Source organism: Henckelia pumila, unplaced genomic scaffold, assembly GCF_033568475.1.
Source record: "Henckelia pumila isolate YLH828 unplaced genomic scaffold, ASM3356847v2 CTG_601:::fragment_2:::debris, whole genome shotgun sequence".
Taxonomy (NCBI): Eukaryota; Viridiplantae; Streptophyta; class Magnoliopsida; order Lamiales; family Gesneriaceae; genus Henckelia; species Henckelia pumila.
In genome coordinates, this window is record NW_027331866.1 from 219,571 (window position 1) to 239,960 (window position 20,390).

At 34.2% G+C, this 20,390-nt stretch overlaps 4 protein-coding genes across 4 annotated transcripts; all 4 read right to left on the minus strand.

The window, feature by feature from the left end:
- Window positions 1–76: 76 nt before the first annotated feature.
- Window positions 77–2,545, minus strand: LOC140873473 (uncharacterized). The gene is made up of 2 exons (XM_073276595.1): window positions 2,164–2,545; window positions 77–1,556 (listed from the first exon to the last, which is right to left on the minus strand). Exons 1-2 carry the CDS (start codon window positions 2,230–2,232, stop codon window positions 459–461), a joined length of 1,167 nt encoding a protein of 388 aa, XP_073132696.1. The 5' UTR covers window positions 2,233–2,545; the 3' UTR covers window positions 77–458.
- A 1,634-nt stretch (window positions 2,546–4,179) lies between these two features.
- Window positions 4,180–5,172, minus strand: LOC140873476 (uncharacterized). The gene has a single exon (XM_073276599.1). It carries the CDS (start codon window positions 5,170–5,172, stop codon window positions 4,180–4,182), a length of 993 nt encoding a protein of 330 aa, XP_073132700.1.
- Window positions 5,173–10,088: 4,916 nt separating this feature from the next.
- On the minus strand, window positions 10,089–12,858 carry LOC140873489 (uncharacterized). Its single transcript, XM_073276628.1, has 9 exons — window positions 12,685–12,858; window positions 12,445–12,554; window positions 12,221–12,339; window positions 12,039–12,136; window positions 11,616–11,703; window positions 11,100–11,243; window positions 10,914–11,019; window positions 10,613–10,740; window positions 10,089–10,487 (listed from the first exon to the last, which is right to left on the minus strand). The coding sequence occupies exons 1-9, from the start codon at window positions 12,744–12,746 to the stop codon at window positions 10,443–10,445; spliced, it is 900 nt and encodes a 299-aa protein (XP_073132729.1). The 5' UTR covers window positions 12,747–12,858; the 3' UTR covers window positions 10,089–10,442.
- Window positions 12,859–13,493: 635 nt separating this feature from the next.
- Window positions 13,494–18,031, minus strand: LOC140873455 (histidine--tRNA ligase, cytoplasmic). The gene is made up of 7 exons (XM_073276570.1): window positions 16,663–18,031; window positions 16,204–16,383; window positions 15,375–15,632; window positions 15,043–15,177; window positions 14,593–14,874; window positions 14,309–14,449; window positions 13,494–14,115 (listed from the first exon to the last, which is right to left on the minus strand). Exons 1-7 carry the CDS (start codon window positions 17,992–17,994, stop codon window positions 13,807–13,809), a joined length of 2,637 nt encoding a protein of 878 aa, XP_073132671.1. The 5' UTR covers window positions 17,995–18,031; the 3' UTR covers window positions 13,494–13,806.
- Window positions 18,032–20,390: the final 2,359 nt, after the last annotated feature.

A 20,390-nucleotide genomic window follows, 5' to 3' on the forward strand; every position in this document is an offset into this window, starting at 1 on the left:
TTAACCGGTAGAACAACTAAAAATGTTGAGATACCAAATGCAGCTTTGATGAACAGAGTATGGGACATAGACTGAATAATCAAATTCTGGTATGGACGTCATATTTACACACGATGTGCAAAAAGAGTAATGAATACATTAATTCCAATAAAAAATTTATGTACAGGAGAAGTATCGAGCACCATTCTACTGCTTGTTTCTGCCAATCAACTCTCAACTTTAGCACACGGATACAATCCGTCCCCATGAATATCTGCCCTTAAAAAAAACTATGTGCAAGACTCGATCTAACAATCTAAGAATGTGTCCAAATTCTGCTAATACAATACTAGAAACAATGCTGGACGAGTAGCATAATTCTAAAAGCAACATACCCAAGTCCTTGAACGCCGGAAACCCTTCAACAGAAGCCAAAGCTCGAATAAAACTTTTACTAAACAGACATGGATCTACTTTATTCATACACTCGATCTAACACAGTTTCCGGGTAAAAAAAATTTATACCGTTCAGCATTCTCCAACAGATATGCAGGGAGATGAACAGCCGAGTATGAATGAGGAACAGGTCCCATTTTCCCAATGATTTCTCTGAAAGTGTACTCTTCCGGCAGCATATCAAACAAATCGGCTCCTTTGCATATCACTCTCTGGATTCTTGACGGATTCAAAAAATGAGAAAATCTCACCCTATCAACATGACTGTAAGCTTTCATCTTGAATATGAATTCACGAATGTGTCTAAAGCAAAAGCTACAATGCCACCCCGCATCGGCCAAGATTTCATCAGACTGCCTATAGTGCGCGTATTTTGTCTTCCCTGATTGATAAATGTGCACTGAAGCCCTCCAGCTATTATTATCGACAAAAAACTCAAATGAATATAAATAGTTCTTCAAACGAAGATGTAGAATCGGAGGTATGCCATCACACCATCTTAAAAGATTAATCGTGTGTCTGCTCGGTATCTCATCAACATCAGACATTATCAACAAGTCATCGTCCTGAATACCAGCTTGTTTAAGAAGATAATCAAGTGCAAGTCTCTGATATGCTTCCTCGACAAAAGGGTTTTCGCCTTTTTTAAATCTCCCTGGAACTAGGCCATAGTTTAATCTCGGCTCAAGAAATTTGAATTGGTCTCGGACAGAAGAAAAGACATAAGGCTTGGGCAGCCCAGTGAATGTAGAATTAGACTCGAGCAACACGAATTCGGTGACATACGGGTACAACTCTTTCCAACGTATCTTGAGGATGTCAACCTCATTGCTAAACAAGACAGCATCGTAAACACGCCTAGGATATTCACGTATTTCCCAACCATGAAGTTTGCAGAGATTCTCCATGGATACATTCTCGTGATAGTAATGAGGTATTTCATGAAAGGACTTGGGAGGAGATTCCCATAAAGGACGTAAAAAATACGTGATCTTCTGGCCGTGAACATATATAACCAAGACAGAAGCAGGTACCAATAAGAATAGTAAGAACAATGCTTTGATATCAAGCCCTCGCAAATTGCATTTCAATCTTGACATGATCAAGCTCCGTCCCGAGTCCTGCAAATAAAAAACACAATAGAAATTGAAATTTTTCTCCACAGTGAAATGACGTTAATAAAGACCACTCAACACCTTGAATGATATAATAAAAGGATGATACATGCCTAAGCACTGGTTTCCTTGAGGTTTTAAGCTTTACAGGAATAAATCAGAGAATTCATCGATGGACAACAAGATTACATTTTGCAAAAGTAATCAAAAGCAAAATTAGCACTAAATACCAAATCTTGCCTACATATTAAACAAGTACAAAAATCAGAGGATCTTGAAAATTTATTTCTATGGTTTTTGGCTCCATGGACTCCAAAAAAGGGACTTTGGATCCGCATCAATACATAGTAATAGTGTAATACTAATCTAAAGACATGTAATCAAAGCTAAAACAAAACTTCTCCTTCCAAAACTTCGGCAAGGACAACCTGAGCACAAATTTAAGATTTCCACGCCCAAAAAAAAAAAAAAAACACCACACGCACAGCAAAAATATGGAATCCAAAAAGAACCCAGACATTAATGATCAAGACTCAAACTTTATCCACAACCAACTTTTGATAAATGTATAACGAATCCAATTGAAAGAAAGAGAAAGAAAGAAAAACCTGACCTCATCACAGGCTTTACCATATAAATCATCAGACTTCTTGGAACAATAATAAGACCCTCCTTCAGACATAATAATATATCTTTTCCCAAAATCTGGACACGGCACAAATTTCGCTGACCAGCCCCTTCTCTAAATCTTAAAACTCCACCCCCTCTCCAAAACTAAAGATCAAATGAAAAACATTGAAGTTAAATTAAACCAAATTGGGATCGCTGCACACGACAAATTTTAACGACCTAGGTAACATGCAGTTACAAATTGCCAAAAGAATTACTTCTGAACCATAAATTTATTGACGAACACGAAAAAAAATCTTCAAATCACAAAAATAAATAAAGGAGAATTAATCAAGCATTGACGATAACAGTCAAGACTGCCAGAGAAAAATAACAACAATATTAATAATACAATAAATAATATTAATTAATAATTATTAAAACAAGAAGAAAGATACGGCGCTTCTCTGGTGCTGGACAGGTGGCAAGTTCTAGGCCGACTTATATCCATTGCTGGCCCATATTTTGGGCCTATCATGTTCTGGGCTTCGACCCTAAAAATGCTTTAATTTCCTCTATTTTTTTTACCCGAATTAAAAATCATATCATATATATAAATAAATAATACAGAAGTCCGCTCGCATAATAATAGATATAACAATTCGGGAAATTATTTTTTTTAAAAATAATTCTTAAATAAACTCTATTATTATACCATAATAATACGGCAAAATAATAATATAATAATAATAACGCTTGTCAACAATTTGGAGATCGATTTCAAGAAATTCATAGTTTTTGTGCCACATTATTTTTTAGATTAAACTCACACACAATTCTTCTCTTTCTAATCCAAATTCCAAGGTATAGTCTCCTACATTAATTAGTTGTATCAAAAATTAAATTAATTAATGGAGGTAAATCATTTTAATTGGTGGGCTCGATCATATCAATATAATGTAATTAATAGGCTTTTATTCTTTCCTACAGAAATTTTAACATACATTAATTAATTGAGGTAAATATCAACTAATATTAGAAATGCATGTAAATACAAATAACGTCATACTTAATACTCTATCCACCAATATAGATGTACATACCATAGAGTATATATATATATAGCTCTTTTTTATGTACAAATGTATATAAATATATACATGTATATAAGCTGAAAATTAAGTGAAGAGAATCTCTATAATCACTTATTTTTAAAGGTTGCAAACACTACCTAAATACACGTACGGATTATCCCTGAGACGTACCAAGCTAGCTATATATAGGGCTCGACTACTTGAACTTTAACTTATAAGAAAACCTCCACTCTGTGGCGATATCATGCATCTGTGATTTTATGTCTAATTTTAAATTGTCTACGTCGATACTTCCAACTATATATGCAGAGATTAAATTCGAAACATATAAATGAAATAATTATTTATTCTTGAAATTTGTATCTTGTGCTTAGATCAATAGATATTGGATCTACAAATTAATCTTCGCAACTACCGCTGAAAATTGTATAATTCACTTGAATTTGGTTAGAATGTTGGAAATTAATTAACATTAATATTGTTATTAGAGATTTAACAAGTAGCACAAAATGGTGTTAAAAAAACAAATGCAAGCTACATATATATATTGATTGAATAAATTAACCATTCATTATTTATAATTAATTAACTAGACTAATACAGAGGATCGCTCGGAAGCACTATATATCCTAATTTTCTTGGCAATTAATTAATCTAAAGAACAAATTAAAGTGGCCTATATATATATATATTATGAAAAGCCACCATCGATCTTCATTCTTTTGATTAACAACTATATAAATATAAGCTGAAAAATATAAATTTATTCTATGGCCAAACGACCATTCTGCAATATTTCTCCTGCAATTAAACAAATTGAAAGCTTCCTGACACTGAAAAAGGTCTCCGGCTGATCCCATTATGGAATTCCATATGACGAAAAATCATTATTGCATGGGATTTTTTTGCTAGCTGCTCCTGCAGTTTCATCGAAACGTCGGATTGATTGAATTATTGGACATATTGTGCGGTGGCTGCACCACATGAGTCGTCTTAGGTTTGGGGAAAAACCCATGTAAAACTTCGTGTAGCAAACCTGTGTCGGACCTCTCCGTAGGAAAATTATATTCCATGCAGTAGTACTTATTATAATTAGCAGCTTCATCATGATCATTACTACTTGTCATCATCATCTCAGTGCTCATGATATTTTCTTGATTTTCCAAAATATTATAATTATCTAGGGTGGTTACAGTAGTAGGATTTGTATTATTAGCTTGAGAGGTCGTAACACATGACAGATTCATTGAAGAAGAAGAAGACCCCATGAAAACTGATGACTTGCTCTGAAAATTCAAAGGCAATATTTGTTCTAATTGCAGTGGAAAGTCGAAACAAGAAGCTGAATTGGTATTGGAATTAGGATTAAAGTATAAACTGTGCAGAAGCATGTTAAGTACTGGATCACTGTGACCATCATGACTTGTTGTTGTACACGAGGAAATTAATGAATTATATCCACTCAAATCAAGATTAGGGTTTCCAAAACAAGTGGATGTAGCAGCAAACGGACAAGAACCAAAGATGGAGGGTACTAATAATTGAGATGTAATTTTCGCAAGATTTTCTGCAGGAGCTGGAGTAATATTAGGGTAAACAAAGTTTGTTGTGGCCTTAACACCTCGCATGGCACGGGCAGCATTGTCATAAGCACACGCCGCCTCCTCCGCGGTGTCGAAAGTTCCAAGCCACCGCCTCTCTTTGGTCTGAGGGTCCCTTATTTCAGCAGCATAACGGCCCCATGGCCTCCGGCGGACACCTCGGTACCTTGCTGCAGTGCCGCCGGGACTTAAGATGGTGGCGGTGGACCTCTTGTTGGTAGTACTGCAACGCTTTGGGACAGCGCTAGCGGAGGTGGGTGGTGGATGATCATCTGTTTCAAAGTTTGTGTTGAGAAGCATTCTCAAGGCTTCTTCCATTAGTTGTTGATTTTAGAGTAGCAAACTTTTTGGTGTGGTTAAGGGTGAGCAAGAATATTGTTGCATTTATACTGACAATTTAGGGTCAGGATCGGAGAATATTATTATAAGATTTTCATTTATATATTCGTAACTCAAGGTAGCTATGGAGCTGATCATTAGGGGACACACGCATGCAGTACTTATAAGAATTCATACACCGTACCTACCAAAAGAAATAAATAATGAACATATTAAAAAAATTGTAATTGTTGATGATTTGTAGCTCATCTTGTACCAATTAATTGTCTTAAATTTTGTATAAGATCTCGGATTCGAGATACAATTATAACAATCATAACTCAAAAATTAATAAAAATTTTGGATATTAGGGCCGGGGTCCAAACTCACACTCAATTCAAACGAAATAATTTTAAAACTATGGATTAATTAACTATATTATAAATATACAAAATTCTATTTTAGTATGTCGTCTAGTTCGAATTCGAAGGTACTATTACATATTATTCCACTCAGAACCATACACACACACACACACAAATATATATATATATATATATATATATATATATATGATATTACAGGCTATAGAATAATGCTATAGATACAACCAATATATCTTACAACGATATTTACAACAATTATGTCGTGATATTAGAACAATGCTAAAGGTACAACCAATATATCGTACAACGATATTTACAACAATTATGTCGTGATATTAGAACAATGCTAAAGTTACAACCAATATATCGTACACCGATATTTACAACAATTATGTCGTGATATTTTTTGTTATTATATCGTGAGATTTTGATATTATATAGTAATATTTTGCATTCAATGTATATCATGAGCTTTGATAAATTAAAATTTTGTATTGAATTTTGTATGACGTAAAAATTATTATACAAGTTTTATTTTACATGTAACATTACTCATGTCTATAACGTATCATCGATTTGTACAAAATTAGCTATGAATTTTATTAGTTAAACCATAACTTTTATGACAGTACTCCTCAGACATAATTAATGGAATGCGTTAAAGTCTCAAAATCCGACGAGTAGTAATTTCAAATTTTTAAGCAATGGATATAATAACTACTAGCGAATTGAATTACACAGATAAAAAATCTAGATCCCTCAATTCATATCCATACTAAAAAAATAATGTTTTTTTAATGAATCGGATTGAAAATCCGTCTCACGAATTTTGACCTCAAGAGCTTGTGTTGAAATATATGTGATTTTAACCTGGTTTTGTAAAATCTACATATATTCACTTGGGTATATTGCATAGATGATTAAATTAAACTTTATAAATAACAAAAGAATTCGTACGTGCGTGATATCTATCTTATAACCGTTCGCGTTTTTATTAATCTTCCACGATGCTTCGTATGAATTTATGAGTATTGGAGAAATCAATAATGACTGGTGTACGTGTATATTATATTTATATAGGATCAGAATTTCAAATTCTTATTGTCCCACAGATGGAAAAATATGGGAAGATTCATAATTGTGAATGAAAACTGGTAGTAGTTGTTAATTGTAGTGATGAGACAGAAAAGTAATTCCATTTAAAGCACAGAATAAATGAGCATAACATGTAGGGGAACATTAGTAAATTTGGAATAGATTCTAACGACAAGAGCAAGATACTGTCAGCTTATTCAAAATCAATACAAAAGTGACTATAATAAAGAGTTAAATTCATTTTGGTATACGAACTATTGATAAAATATTAAATTGGTACATGAACTATTGAAAATTGCTTAATTGATACACGATCCAACTAAAAAGTCGATTGTATCCTTTAATAAAATTTCTTTTAAGTCCAATTATTTTTAATAAATTCAATTAAGTGCATATTTTATTTTAAAGTAATTTTTATTTATTAAAAGTATAAAAAATTTTATATTAATTTTAAAATTACAATAAATAAGTATCTTACAATTTTTATAATATATTTATATTTTACTCATTAATAAATTGTTTATTCAAAGATAATATAATTTGAAAATATTAATAAATATAATAAAAGGGTATTTTTTTCTATCTATATTAAATAATTATCCAATTGCTTGAAAAAAAATTGATATAAAAATTATATATTAATAAATCTACGCTCATAATAAATCATATACACGACTGAAATATATTTGATATCGATAAAAATATAACAAAATAAATAAATATTTATTTATGTTTAAATTTAAGCACGAGTAAAAAAATTACAAAATTACAAATTATTAAATCAAGTTTAAAAACTTTAGGTCATTAAAAACACGTAAATCAAAACAATAATTATGATTTTTTTCTATTAAATTTGTTTTTTTTATATATAAATCTTTAATGTTCAACATTATTTTGAATTGTCAACATAAAAATACTAGATACATTATTTTGTATTGTCAACATAACAATACTAGATTTTGAAAAACTAAAATGGTGATTATGTTTTCTTCGACAGTTTAAAAACAAGATCAATGGACTCCAGTTATATTTATTTTTTATATTATATTTTCATCAATATATTACCATATTTGTTGTATAATTTGACTTGATAATTATTTATTGTGATATAATTTTAAATTAATCAATAAATAACTTTGAAAATAAAATTATGTATCTAAAAAATTTATATTAAGGGTAAAATTTGATCAGGTATCAATTAAATCATTTACAATAGTTCATGTATCAATTTGACATTACCAAAATAAATATTACTCCTTATTTCTTATAATTTTAAAATTAATATATTTTTTTACACTTTTAATAAATAAAAATTATTTTAAAATAAAATATGCACTTAATTGAATTTAGTAAAAATAGTTGGACTTAAAGAAATTTTATTAAAGGATAAAATCGACTTTTTAGTTGAATCGTGTATCAATATAATTAAGTCATTTTCAATAGTTCATGTATCAATTTGATATTTTATCAATCGTTCGTATACCAAAATGAATTTAACTCCTATAATAAACTTTATTTTATATAAACTTTAAAATTCTTTCATTGCAAAAGTGAAACGTGCACAGTCAGGGACATAGCCAGGAAAATCAGATAGGGGGGCGAGATCATGGTTCGCAGTTGCGGTCGCGGAGAGTATCGCGGAAACTGTCGTTCCAATTTCATTGGAATTTCACGGAACGGTCGCAGTTATCGTCACGAGATCTTTTTATAATAAAAATAGAAATAATTATATAATTTAATAAAATTTTAATTGAAAAAATTACCTAAAACGTTCTGCGACGGCCGCGAAATCCGTGAAATCGTCATTTCGTTTCGCGACGATATTTTAAATAAAAACAGTGTTATATTAATCAATCGTTTTCACCCGAAACTTTGTCGCGACAACTGTCGTTTCCGTTCCGAAAAGACAATTCCACCCGTTCCGTGACCGTTTTTTCGAATCATGAGCAAGATGAACAAACACATATATTTCGAGAAAAATATAATTATTGAACAAAATATTACTTCAACACAATAAAAATCGTCAAACAAAAAATAAATAACTTAGATAAAAATAAAAAACTTCAATGTACAATTTTTATTTTTATTTCTTTTAACTTTTTAATCTTTATTTAATAAATATATTTTAATGTTAAAGGGAAAAATAAATCAAAAAATTTGGGCAATTTCCCCCACCCCACCATGATCCACCGACTCACTCTACCCCTACGGCCCTATACCCCCTACGGCCCTATACCTTGTTCATCTTAAAAATTGAGGGGGGCGGCTGCCTTCACTGCCCCTCTTTGACTCCGTCTCTGTGCACAGTACTTTGATGGGAAAATTGATTTTAAGATATATTATAGAAGAAAGAATTTGCGATACTTAAAATTATAATAATTTATAATTAATTCAACATATATAGATCAGTAATCAGTAATCAAATAATTGCATCAATAATATTTAACTGCCGCCGACAACTCTGAAATGTTAGCATGCGAAATATATACAATTGCAGGCCCTGAAGAATTTGTCTCCAAATTCAGCAAAATGTTTAATTCACAGCAAATTAACTCCACCATATTATATTACATGCATAAAGCCTGTCAAAATACCAACCAGCTATTATGGCTGAATAATGGTCCATATCCTTTTAATTTTCTCAGTTTTGTCTCTTCATTATCAATCATGGATTTAATTTCTAGTGCTGCTCACACCAATAATGCTCGGAAAAATTGGATGGAGCATATATATTGCTGCGAATGTACTTTTTTTTTAATCGCTGAAACAACGATCATCATATTTATTTATTTGTAGGAGGCAAAGAAGAATATTATTTCAAATCGAAATTAATTTGACAAAATTGTAACTTATGCACAACATTAGTAATTAACACAAATATCTTTACTATTTTTTCTTTAAATTTATTACTGAACATGCATTAATAATATGGGAATGTGAAAGGGCGGCGTTTGCCTTGGCTTTTCTCAGCACAATTTGTAGAGCTTATCATAACCCTACGTAACGAGGGGGAATCATCCACCGAGGACCACAAAGTAATCTCCTGTAATTGTCTCTCCAAATTTTTAAGTAATTGTCAATATATACTTGCGGAGTAGATTAATAACAGAGTTTTCTGTTTTGAACGTCATTATATACATCGTGTTTTCATATAAATGTTTGATGCTCACCATATCGAAATTCTATACACACACGTCTAACTTGTGAAATCTCGTCATGTTTTATTTATGTAGATAATAATGTAGTTTCCATACATATTTATGTGCAATATGAACAGAAAAATGTAAAAGATCTGAATCTGATCCAGAACTTCTTTACTAACCTTTCCCAGCGTGCCTATTGGTAATTTCTTTAATCGCATTCTGCCGATTTGAACCGGATGGGTTTTATTATCTGGATTCAATATTCAAGCTCGGTTTTATTAAAATCTGACTATTAAGTATTAACACCCCCCATGTTTTCATCCAGTTGAAAACAAAATTAATAATAAGTTAATGTCCGAGAACTAAAATTTTTAACACCATGGTCCATAGATATACAAAATAATAGTCCCAAAATTTTACCCCTTTCAACATAGGGGTAGTGTCTTTGATGAAGAGCTTAGACTCCGGACCAATCAAAATGGTGCAATGAGTCGACAAGAGGCCATTCAAACTCTAAATTCGTGAAACTTAGCAATATCAGTTACTATTGGATGACTTTGCACTGTCTATCGAGCCGCGGCAAGCAAGAGCTAATTCATCAGCACCCCAATCACTCAACAAATTGTATGACAAGTGATGAAGACTTTCACAGCACAGCTCTTAGCCTTTCACTTGTATCTTCGTGCTCAACCTAGAACACACAGTATAGTGTAGAAGTAATTACTTACCTATGGACGGCTAATGCAATATACATGTAGTATAAGGGGAATCGAGGAAGTAGATGATAAGGAAAACATAAAGTACTACAAAACTTACCTCAACAAGTACTTTTGCTTTCTTCTTCAACTTGGCTTCATGGTCTTTATCCAGCTTTCGTGCAGAATCCTTTCTTCCTTTCTTATGTTCAACATCCAGGGTCTCTTCGATATCATCATCCATTTCATCTGCAACATTTGTATTTTCAAACAAACTAATAGCTAGGCAATTGAAAATCTCCAAATCAAAGTCCTTGATCTTAAGAAATACAATCAAGCAACCATTTGGTGGAATCTACCACTCTTGAAGCTCAACTACAACGTTTTTTTTAAGCAAAGAACAAAGCCACAAGAAATTCTACCAGCATCATCTTCCACGTCAGCTTCTCTGAATGCAAATCCACCAAAATCTTCCATGTCCTCCTCTTCAAGCTCCTCGTATCCTTCAACATATTCTATCATAGGTTCCTGCACATACCAAGAATAAAATCTTGCTCGAATGGAGAACCAAATAATCGCATGGATGAATTGCCACCCATTTTGCCTACCTCTTCTTCCTCTTCTTCATAGTCACTAGCAGTATCTTTTACAGCCTCTTTATCAAGGATTTCATTGTACTTGTCTACAGGATAATTGTAGATTTCATCATAAACTCCTTTCTTCAGGCGTTCAAGTAACTCCTTTTCAATACTCTGCAAGGAGGTATTATGTTAGGATCTCAAATGAATAGCTGAAATTACAATGCAATTAAGAAATGTTCCCAGAGATATACTCTGTTACAAACTCTAGCTAAAAGCTAGTATTTCCCTAGCCAAAAACTAGTTACGGAATAAGAATAATGATCGAATGAATAACTACCCTTTCCTCCCTCACGTTTAACAACTCTCTTCCTAAATTCTCGATTCTTCCAAGGCCTTGAGACTACTGGGCCTCGTACAAGTACAATACATTAAAGCCCATGAGAATATTAAAGTCCTATTAGTTTTAGTTTCCCCAAGGCACACTACAACACAAAATTATGTGAAAAATTATGCAGGGAAGCAATACTGTATTGGAATACCGACTTTCTCTAATACTGCTGCCTTCTCAGCCTTTTCCTCTCTCCGAGCTTCTCTTTTCATTTCTTTCCTAGGTGTTGTCATGATCTTCTCTCTGTACATACGACATCATGTTAAAAGTATATCGAAGATAAATGATACATTGGTTATCATTAATCGAGCGAGAGCAGAGAGTGGAAAGATTAGAGAATACTTAAACATGCATTAGCATTACCACTAAAATGGAGACCAATGAAGTTCAATTTAACTTAGCTAAACCGAAGGTTAACACCATTAAATTACATGAATGCAAGTATCTAACGCTACACGGGCAAACAAGAAACATAACCAAAATTTTAAAAATATCCACGAAATTTGAGTAGAGAATCGGTTGCAGATCACATCTTTCAACGGTTTAAAATATTGCATTTGGGCAAAGAAAGTGCAAACCTTGTTTTTAAGGTAAGCTTCCTCATACGAATCCGCATTTGTGTCATCTTAGTTAATCTTTGCTTTGTTTTGTGTACAAGTAGTTTCGGCCAGTACATCTGTCAAAATCAACAGCGATTGATGTTCAGGAATAGCGAGAAACATGAAACAGATACAGCGAAATCAGTGAAATGATTCATTACCAGGTGCTTATCAATTGTTTCAAGAGCCTTCTCATAATTTCTGGGCAATTTAACTCTTTCCCACAATTTATTGGGCATATGTGCCCTCTCTATAGTTTTCATATACAAATAAAAAACCCCTGCAAAAAAAATAAAATAAAATAAAAATCCTACTTCCCCCAACGAAATGAACAATTGGAACGGATCAGAATATAATATCTATCATTAAATGCACAAAAACATACCATCATGATCGCGTATGGTGGCGTAGCGACTGTTGGCGAGAGGACACGAGCTCCGATTGCAAATACCAGTCACATTATACGGGTTTCGACAGAATATCCCAGTTTCGATTCTATCATTAAAATACACCAACGTAATCAATCAATAGGGGGAAAAACCATACATCAAGATCATAACAAACAAATTTCAAACGAAAGCCACAATTTTAGGGTAAAAACTGAAAAAAAAAAAAAAACGTTTACTTGGCCATGAAACTGCAATGCTTGTGCCTGATGACTTGCCATATGACCTCGTCGTGCTGCATTTTTCAAGGTTTACAGTGGGTAATAGGAGAAGGATAGCTCGTAAATGGTTAAATTTCCACCAATTGGTTGATAGCAATCGTGGTTGTAATGCCCTCGCTCAGGAACCCTGAGGTTTAGCAATGGCAGACGAATTAGGGTTTATTTCCTATCAATGTAAAACCGGGATAAATTACATTATCATCCTCTATCTATATCACATTTTACAATTTAGCCCTATATTTATTGGAACTACCACTTTAGTCCAAAGTTTATTGGCCAGTCACCAAATTTATCCTTCTTACGTCATTGACTGTGGAATTTAATTTTATAAGTTGGTCTCATGTTGATTATTATAGTTAAACGTGTGCTTCAAATAAATAAAAATGATTAGTTAAAAGTGATTCTGTTATTTTGATAAAATAGATGTAAAAAAAAAAAGAAGAATTCCTCTCACAATATATCATTACCCAATATTTTCGTCTATTTAAAATTACCATTTAAACTTATCATAGCAAGTATAATAATTCACAAACACACCTATATTTTCTCTCTTGAAAAAATTTGCGTATTAATAATTTACGTTCATGGCGATGGATGGCTGCTTTTAATGGTGCTTGTATTGTATTAGGAGGCTCCCTAAAACTTAATTGATTGTATTTTGGTGGTGGCCTGGTTTATTGGCAAGCAACTGAGAAGAAATCCCACAATATGAAAAGGTTCACTTTGCTAAGTCCATGTCTTAAAATTAGACCTGTGATTATCTAGGGTGGAAAAAATTTAAACGAAAATAAAGATAATGAAACCTGGACATGTCCTCGTAGCCAAAAATAAGTACAAAGATACACATAAATCCAGACCAATGCTATGCAAACAAATATTCGAATACATTTCAGAACTCCCCACGAGAGGGAACACAGATTCGGCTACATGTAAGGGGGGTAATGGATGTTCTTCATTGCCGCTCCAGTCGTGGTCTCTCATTGACAAGAAAAAGGCTAAAAAAGAGAGAAAAATATCATGTGTATATATGTATCTTAAATGCCAAATTATGATCTGATATTGGCAATTTGTGGTGCTGTTTCAAGGTGATGTGCTGTTTAGCCGTTTTTGAAGCTCCTCGACAAGTCTGCTTCTGGGAACCTCATGCTCAGTAGCAGCTGCTATATCTTTTAGTTTCACGATTCCTTCACTCAGCTCACGTTCTCCCACAATTACCATAAATGGTATCCTGGATTCGAGAGCACGGTCAATGTGCTTCATCACTCTCTTATTGATCATAACTTCAGCTTTCAGCTTGGCACCCCACAGTTCACTCACTAATTCCGCACCCAAGGATAAATCATCACCAAGAATGCTCACTAGGACCTGAGTTTCACTCGCACGGATTTCCTGACAAGGGAGAGAATTCAATACCTTGAACAGTTATAAAAGTACCCTAAATTTACAAACCCAAATGGTACACAATCACAAACTAGGGCAATACCGCAGCAGAAAGTCGAGCAAATGAATTTGATGTATGTTACACGTGAAATATTCTAAAAATTTAAAGTTGAATTCGTGACAGAAATTAACAGTTTATTACCAGATTTCTATCTTTTTGTAGCTGCTCCATTATTGCGAATACTCTTTCTATTCCTAAGCTGATTCCAACTGCAGGAACCTGCTTCGTCCCGAACATGCCGATGAGATTGTCATATCGTCCACCAGCAGCAATTGAACCCACCTGTCGATAAATACTTTAATACAGATTTGCGGAAGGGACTAAATCAGGCTATTGCAATAACAATAAAGAAAATGAAGATATGCCAAACAGTTATTTTTTATAAACATGCCAAAGATAGGTTTGTTACAGAATTTTGAAAATACCTGTGTGGCGCCTTTAAAAACAGCTTCAAATATGACTCCAGTATAGTAATCCAAACCTCTTGCAAGACTCAAATCAAAAACTAATTTTTTATTGCACTTGGACTTCTCCAAAGCTTTGAACAAAATCTCCAATTCATCCAAAGCAAGCTCAGCTTCACTGTTTGTTAAGAACTCACTGCCTTCCTGTTTTAGCTTGGTCAATAATTCCAACGGTGATCCCCTTTCTTTAACAAAAGTTCCAATTTTCTCTGCAATCTCCTTAGTTAGACCTTTTTCTTCTACCTGCACAAGTGAAATAAGAGTGGGTGATTTGTCTTAGCATTTACTAAAGAACATGCTCTAAAATCCTCCCAAACCAGTGAAAGTAAAATCAGGACAATAGAAATTAATGTTAACAACACTTAAAGGAACTATGGAAACAACAAATAGGAGCAAGATCCTCACACTCACCATTTCTCTCTTTATCTGATCAAATGTCTGCTTGTCTAGCTTGTCAATACTCGAACAAATAGTTCTAAATTTTGCTTGTGGCACCCCACATATTGCCAACATTCCATCGAGCAACTTCCGGTGATTCAACTTAACCTGGAAAAGTTACAATTCTAAGTTAGGTGTAACATTTAAAAAAATAGTAAGAAACTACTTCGAGATTTTTATGAAAGACAACTTTAAGATGTTGAATGTAAGTGGCCAAGCAACAAAAACAAATGACATTCACGAGGTATAGTTTTCTTTACGCCAGCTACTAGGGTAATTAATGTTACTTTTACGACCTCAATTACCTCATAATCCCCAATATCGAGCTCATCGAGCAACTCTGTCAATATTTTTATGACCTCAAAGTCTGGCCCCATTTTCTCAAATTGGCCCGCAATATCGAAGTCACACTGATAGAATTCACGGTATCGTCCATTCGATGGATTGTCCCTTCGGTATACCTTTGCAATTTGATATCTTTTGAACGATGTTAAACCATGCATAGCAACAAATCGAGCGAATGGAACTGTCAGATCATAACGAAGTGAACAGAGTTCTCCACCCTGCAAGCATAGGTGTGAAACAAATTTATAGCTAAAACAAACAAAAGAAATGAACACAAAGGAACCAATTAGTGCATAGATTTCACTAAATGCTATCATAGCATCATAACTACACTCCAGAAACCAAAATCTATTAACTATTTGTAGAAAATCAAGAGACAGATAAAACCTATGTAAAATAAAAGAATTAAAATATGTATGTTAATTAACAAGTGCAATTAGCAATGACCAGTTGGACTTTTTCTAGTTCTATGAGTCACTGGTGATAGTAAACTGGAGTCTGGACGTACACATAAGACATTGAGCTTCACACGCATGAAATAGCATATACATTAGCAAAGAATAGGATGAAAGATTTTTAAAATATGTAAAGTTACGCGCTCCCGGTTATCTATGATAATTGATTTATTGAATGTGTTTACAAAGGAATTTTGAACCATGTGTGAAGCATTTAGTTTGAAAAGCCAACAAGGAAAAGATAAAAGAAAAAAAAAAGTTCTCATGATAGTAAGTGTGATAAAACTTGGTGCCACAATTTTTTGCAAAGTCAGTCTGGAAACAAGTTGCGTACCTGATCAGCTAAATCATATATCAACTTCGAGTCTTCACCATATTTTCCCATAAGAGTCTCTCTCAATTCGAACGCAGGAGTATCTAAGGCCATGGCTCCATGCCTCTTGAAAACCTCGACTATTATTGAGAATGCTTTCTCTCTGACAACCATCTGCTCTTTTGCAAAATCACGGGTGCCCTAAGTAACATCACAGCACAAAACAATTAGATTCATACCAAAACTTATTATTTCATGATCCTTATTTCCTTACAACTATTCTAATACATGTTTTGCACTAAAATTGTAAAATTTATGCAACAAATGCAAAACTCGTGTCCGAACCATATATTTTAAAATTTACTCTAAAACAAATATTCTTATAATATTACTTGTTAATTACTCCCAACAATTCTTTTATGTATCAAATATTATTTATATCTATTAACACATTATGTTACACTATCTGCAGCATTTTACCTTTGGGGGCTTGGGAAGTCTTCGACTTTCATTGCTTTCCACAATTTCTCTGATCTTCTTCAGAAGATGATCATAACCAGAATCTACTGGGTCCATCAATGAGAGCAAATCCTCAGCAAATTTATCCAAGTCAAAATTTGTTGCTTCGCCCAGAAGCCTATCCTTGATGAACTGAATGAGAGCATTGGTTCCTTTACCCAATTGGACCTTCACCTTCTTTTTCTTATCAAGCTTCTTATTTGTTTTGGCACTATCCCCAGACGGAAGTTCATTCGCGCTTCCAATGTCGGATGGTTTTTTGCCTACCAACTCGTTTCCTTCAAGGGAAACAAATGCAACTACACCCTCCCAAGACACAACCTTCCTCACAGCATCCAGTAATCCATATATGTTATGCAAGAACAAAAGATAATCCTTATTTCTAAGTGCGGCTTGTGAAGATTCACACAGTTCTTCCAAAAACTCGATCTTTGGGCATTTAGCATCCAACATATTAGACAAACCAGAAGTCAGATCTTTATTCGATGTCGATTTGGAAGCAATGAGCTTTATTCGTTGACAACTTAAATCCCCCAGGTACCAGAGCGACAAAGCCAAAGACGACAATGCAGTGGCCATGGCCTTCGGTGAACCAACTCTAAAACCAGAGTTCAATTGAACTCTAGTTTTCGAGTGGAGCAACCTCAAAATTTCCCTAAAATTCCCATGGACCGAAGGAATCTCCGCCACAGAAGAGTCCACTGGCTTCTTTACTGAATTAACGAACTTAGAGCCTTTAAAAAAGACTTTAAAATCCGCGGCCACAGCAACATCGTCCTTGGCTGAAGAACCATCACCAGAATCGATCGAGTTAAAGGGAGAACTATCAGCTCCCAAAGCCTCACATGAAATAGCAGCAACAGCGTCAGCAACAGTTGATACACCGGAAGAGCAGTGGTCTATCAAAGCAGAAATGCCATCGATCGCCGCCATTGAGTAATCGAAGACACCCACATCATCAAAAACGGCGCCTTCTAGGTTGTAATCGGAACTTATGGTATCTTGTTCAATAATTTCTAGAAGCTGCGAAAAGGCGGATGCAGATGAAGAGGAAAGTAGTACCTTGTTCAAAAGGAGAAGCAAGGAAGCCCTGAATTCCTCCGGGGAAAAGTAACTGGGAATCGAAAATGAAAGATCACTGGTGGAATTGGAAGTAATGGTTGGGCGATTGGAAAGAGCAGAGGAATCGATGGTGACACGAGAAATGCCGTGTGCCACCTCAAACACGTCTGAGGATGTGAGTGACGAATCCTTCCCACCGAGTGTCACCAGCCGTCTCGCCGCCGCCGCCATTGCTGCTGCAGGTCGAGCGAGAACACGAAACGAGAGGTATCAGATACACGAGCTGCAGTGATCAGCCCAAATTGAAAATTATAGAACCCACTTTTAGGAAATGGGCCTAAGTCCATTCAGGCCCTACTACTGAATTGGACTTGCAATCCCGAGTCCACTGTAATTTGGGGCCTTTATGGTTGTTTCCCATTGTCACACATTGAAAACGAAAGAGCCATACTGTAGGAACTAGGAAGAATTCAAGTCATTTCATTTTATGATTATAATTAATTTGTTATAAATTTAGTAGAGAAAGATGAGAGAATAAAAGACAAGAGAGAATATAATAAAAGAAGATGAGTCTTTAATATATGGATTAAACACCTCTATTTATAGGGTAGAGAAATTAGTGTAGAAAAGGTAAATTACAATCAAATCAATCAACTATATTACATCTATATATAACACTCCCCCTTAGATGATTGATAGAGAGTCCAATGTTGCCTCGTTAAAATCTTGTCAGTAAAACCCAGTGGAAAAAACCTGAACGAAGGAAAAAGAGTACAACAATTGATACTCCCCCTAATTTCAATCACCGAATATCTTTTAATTGATGCATCCCTATCTTTTGCACCAATTTATTGAATGTTGATGTCGGTAATGCATTTGTGAATAAATCAGCTACATTGTCACTTGAACGAATTTGTTGGACATCAATATCACCTTTTTGTTGAAGTTCGTGCGTGTAAAAAAACTTTGGTGAAATGTGTTTCGTTCGATCGCCTTTGATATACCCTCCTTTTAGTTGTGCAATGCAAGCAGTATTATCTTCAAAAATAGTCGTCGGGCTATCTTTCATTGTTGGTAGTCCGCATGATTCTTGAATATGTTGAGTTATAGATCTCAACCATATGCATTCTCGACTTGCTTCATGCATTGCAATGATTTCAGAGTGATTTGATGATGTAGCTGTCAAAGTTTGCTTTGTTGACTTCCATGAAATAGCGGTGTCCCCTCGTGTAAACACATAACCCGTTTGGGATTTAGCTTTATGCGGATCTGAAAGATATCTTGCATCTGCATATCCTATTAAAGAGAAATTTGATTTTTTTGAATAAAATAATCTCATGTCAGTTGTACCACGAAGGTAACGAAATATATGTTTTACACCATTCCAATGTCTTCAGGTTGGAGAAGAACTATATCTTGCTAGAAGGTTGACAGAAAATGCTATATCTGGTCGAGTACAATTTGCAAGGTATGACAATGCACCAATTGCACTAAGATATGGTACTTCAGGACCAATGATATTTTTTCCATCTTCAAGTGGACGAAAAGGATCTTTATTAGTGTCAAGTGATCGTACGACCATTGGTGATGCTAATGGATGTGATTTGTCCATGTAAAAGCGTTTTAATATTTTCTCTGTGTATGAAGATTGATGAACGAATATTCCTTCTGATAAATGTTCGATTTGCAATCCGAGACAAAACTTTGTTTTTCCCAAATCTTTCATCTCAAATTCACTTTTTAAATAATTGGCAGTTTTAGTGAGCTCTTCGGGAGTTTCTATAAGATTTAGATCATCTACATATACTGCCACGATTACAAAACTCTCATCCGTCTTTTTTGTAAAAACGCATGGGCAAATAGCATTATTTGTGTAACCTTCTTGTAGTAAATATTTGCTAAGGCGATTGTACCACATTCGCCCAGATTGTTTTAATCCATATAACGATTTTTGCAATTTAATTGAGAACATGGTTTGGGATTTGTATCACTTGATTCTGATGGTTTAAATCCTTCAGGGATTTTCATGTATATATCGCTATCAAGTGAACCATATAAATATGCAGTGACCACATCCATAAGTCGCATATCCAAATTTTCTGATACAGCCAAACTAATCAAGAATCGAAAAGTGGTGGTATCCATCACAGGTGAATATGTTTCCTCGTAATCGATTCCAGGTCTTTGAGAAAAACTTGGGCTACAAGTCTGGCTTTGTATCTTACAATTTCGCCATTTTCATTTTTTTTTTCGCACAAACACCCATTTGTATCCTACGGGGATTACATTTTTGGGTGTTTGAACTACGGGTCCAAACACTTTACGTTTTTCTAGAGAATCTAATTCAGCTTGTATAGCTTCCTTCCATTTTGGCCAATCATTTATTTGTTGACAATCTTTAACAGATTGTGGTTCGGGATCATCAATACCTTGCATGATATCAAGAGCCATGTTAAGTGCGAACACATTATCGATGTTCGTATTTCTGCGATCCCATATTTTACGAGATATCAAATAATTTGTTGAAGTCTCAATATTTTCATGTGGTTGTGATTCTTCATGGATCACGTTATCCACATCTGTTTCATTTTGATGTAAGGTTTCTTCTTCTAGAGTTTTCAAACCTT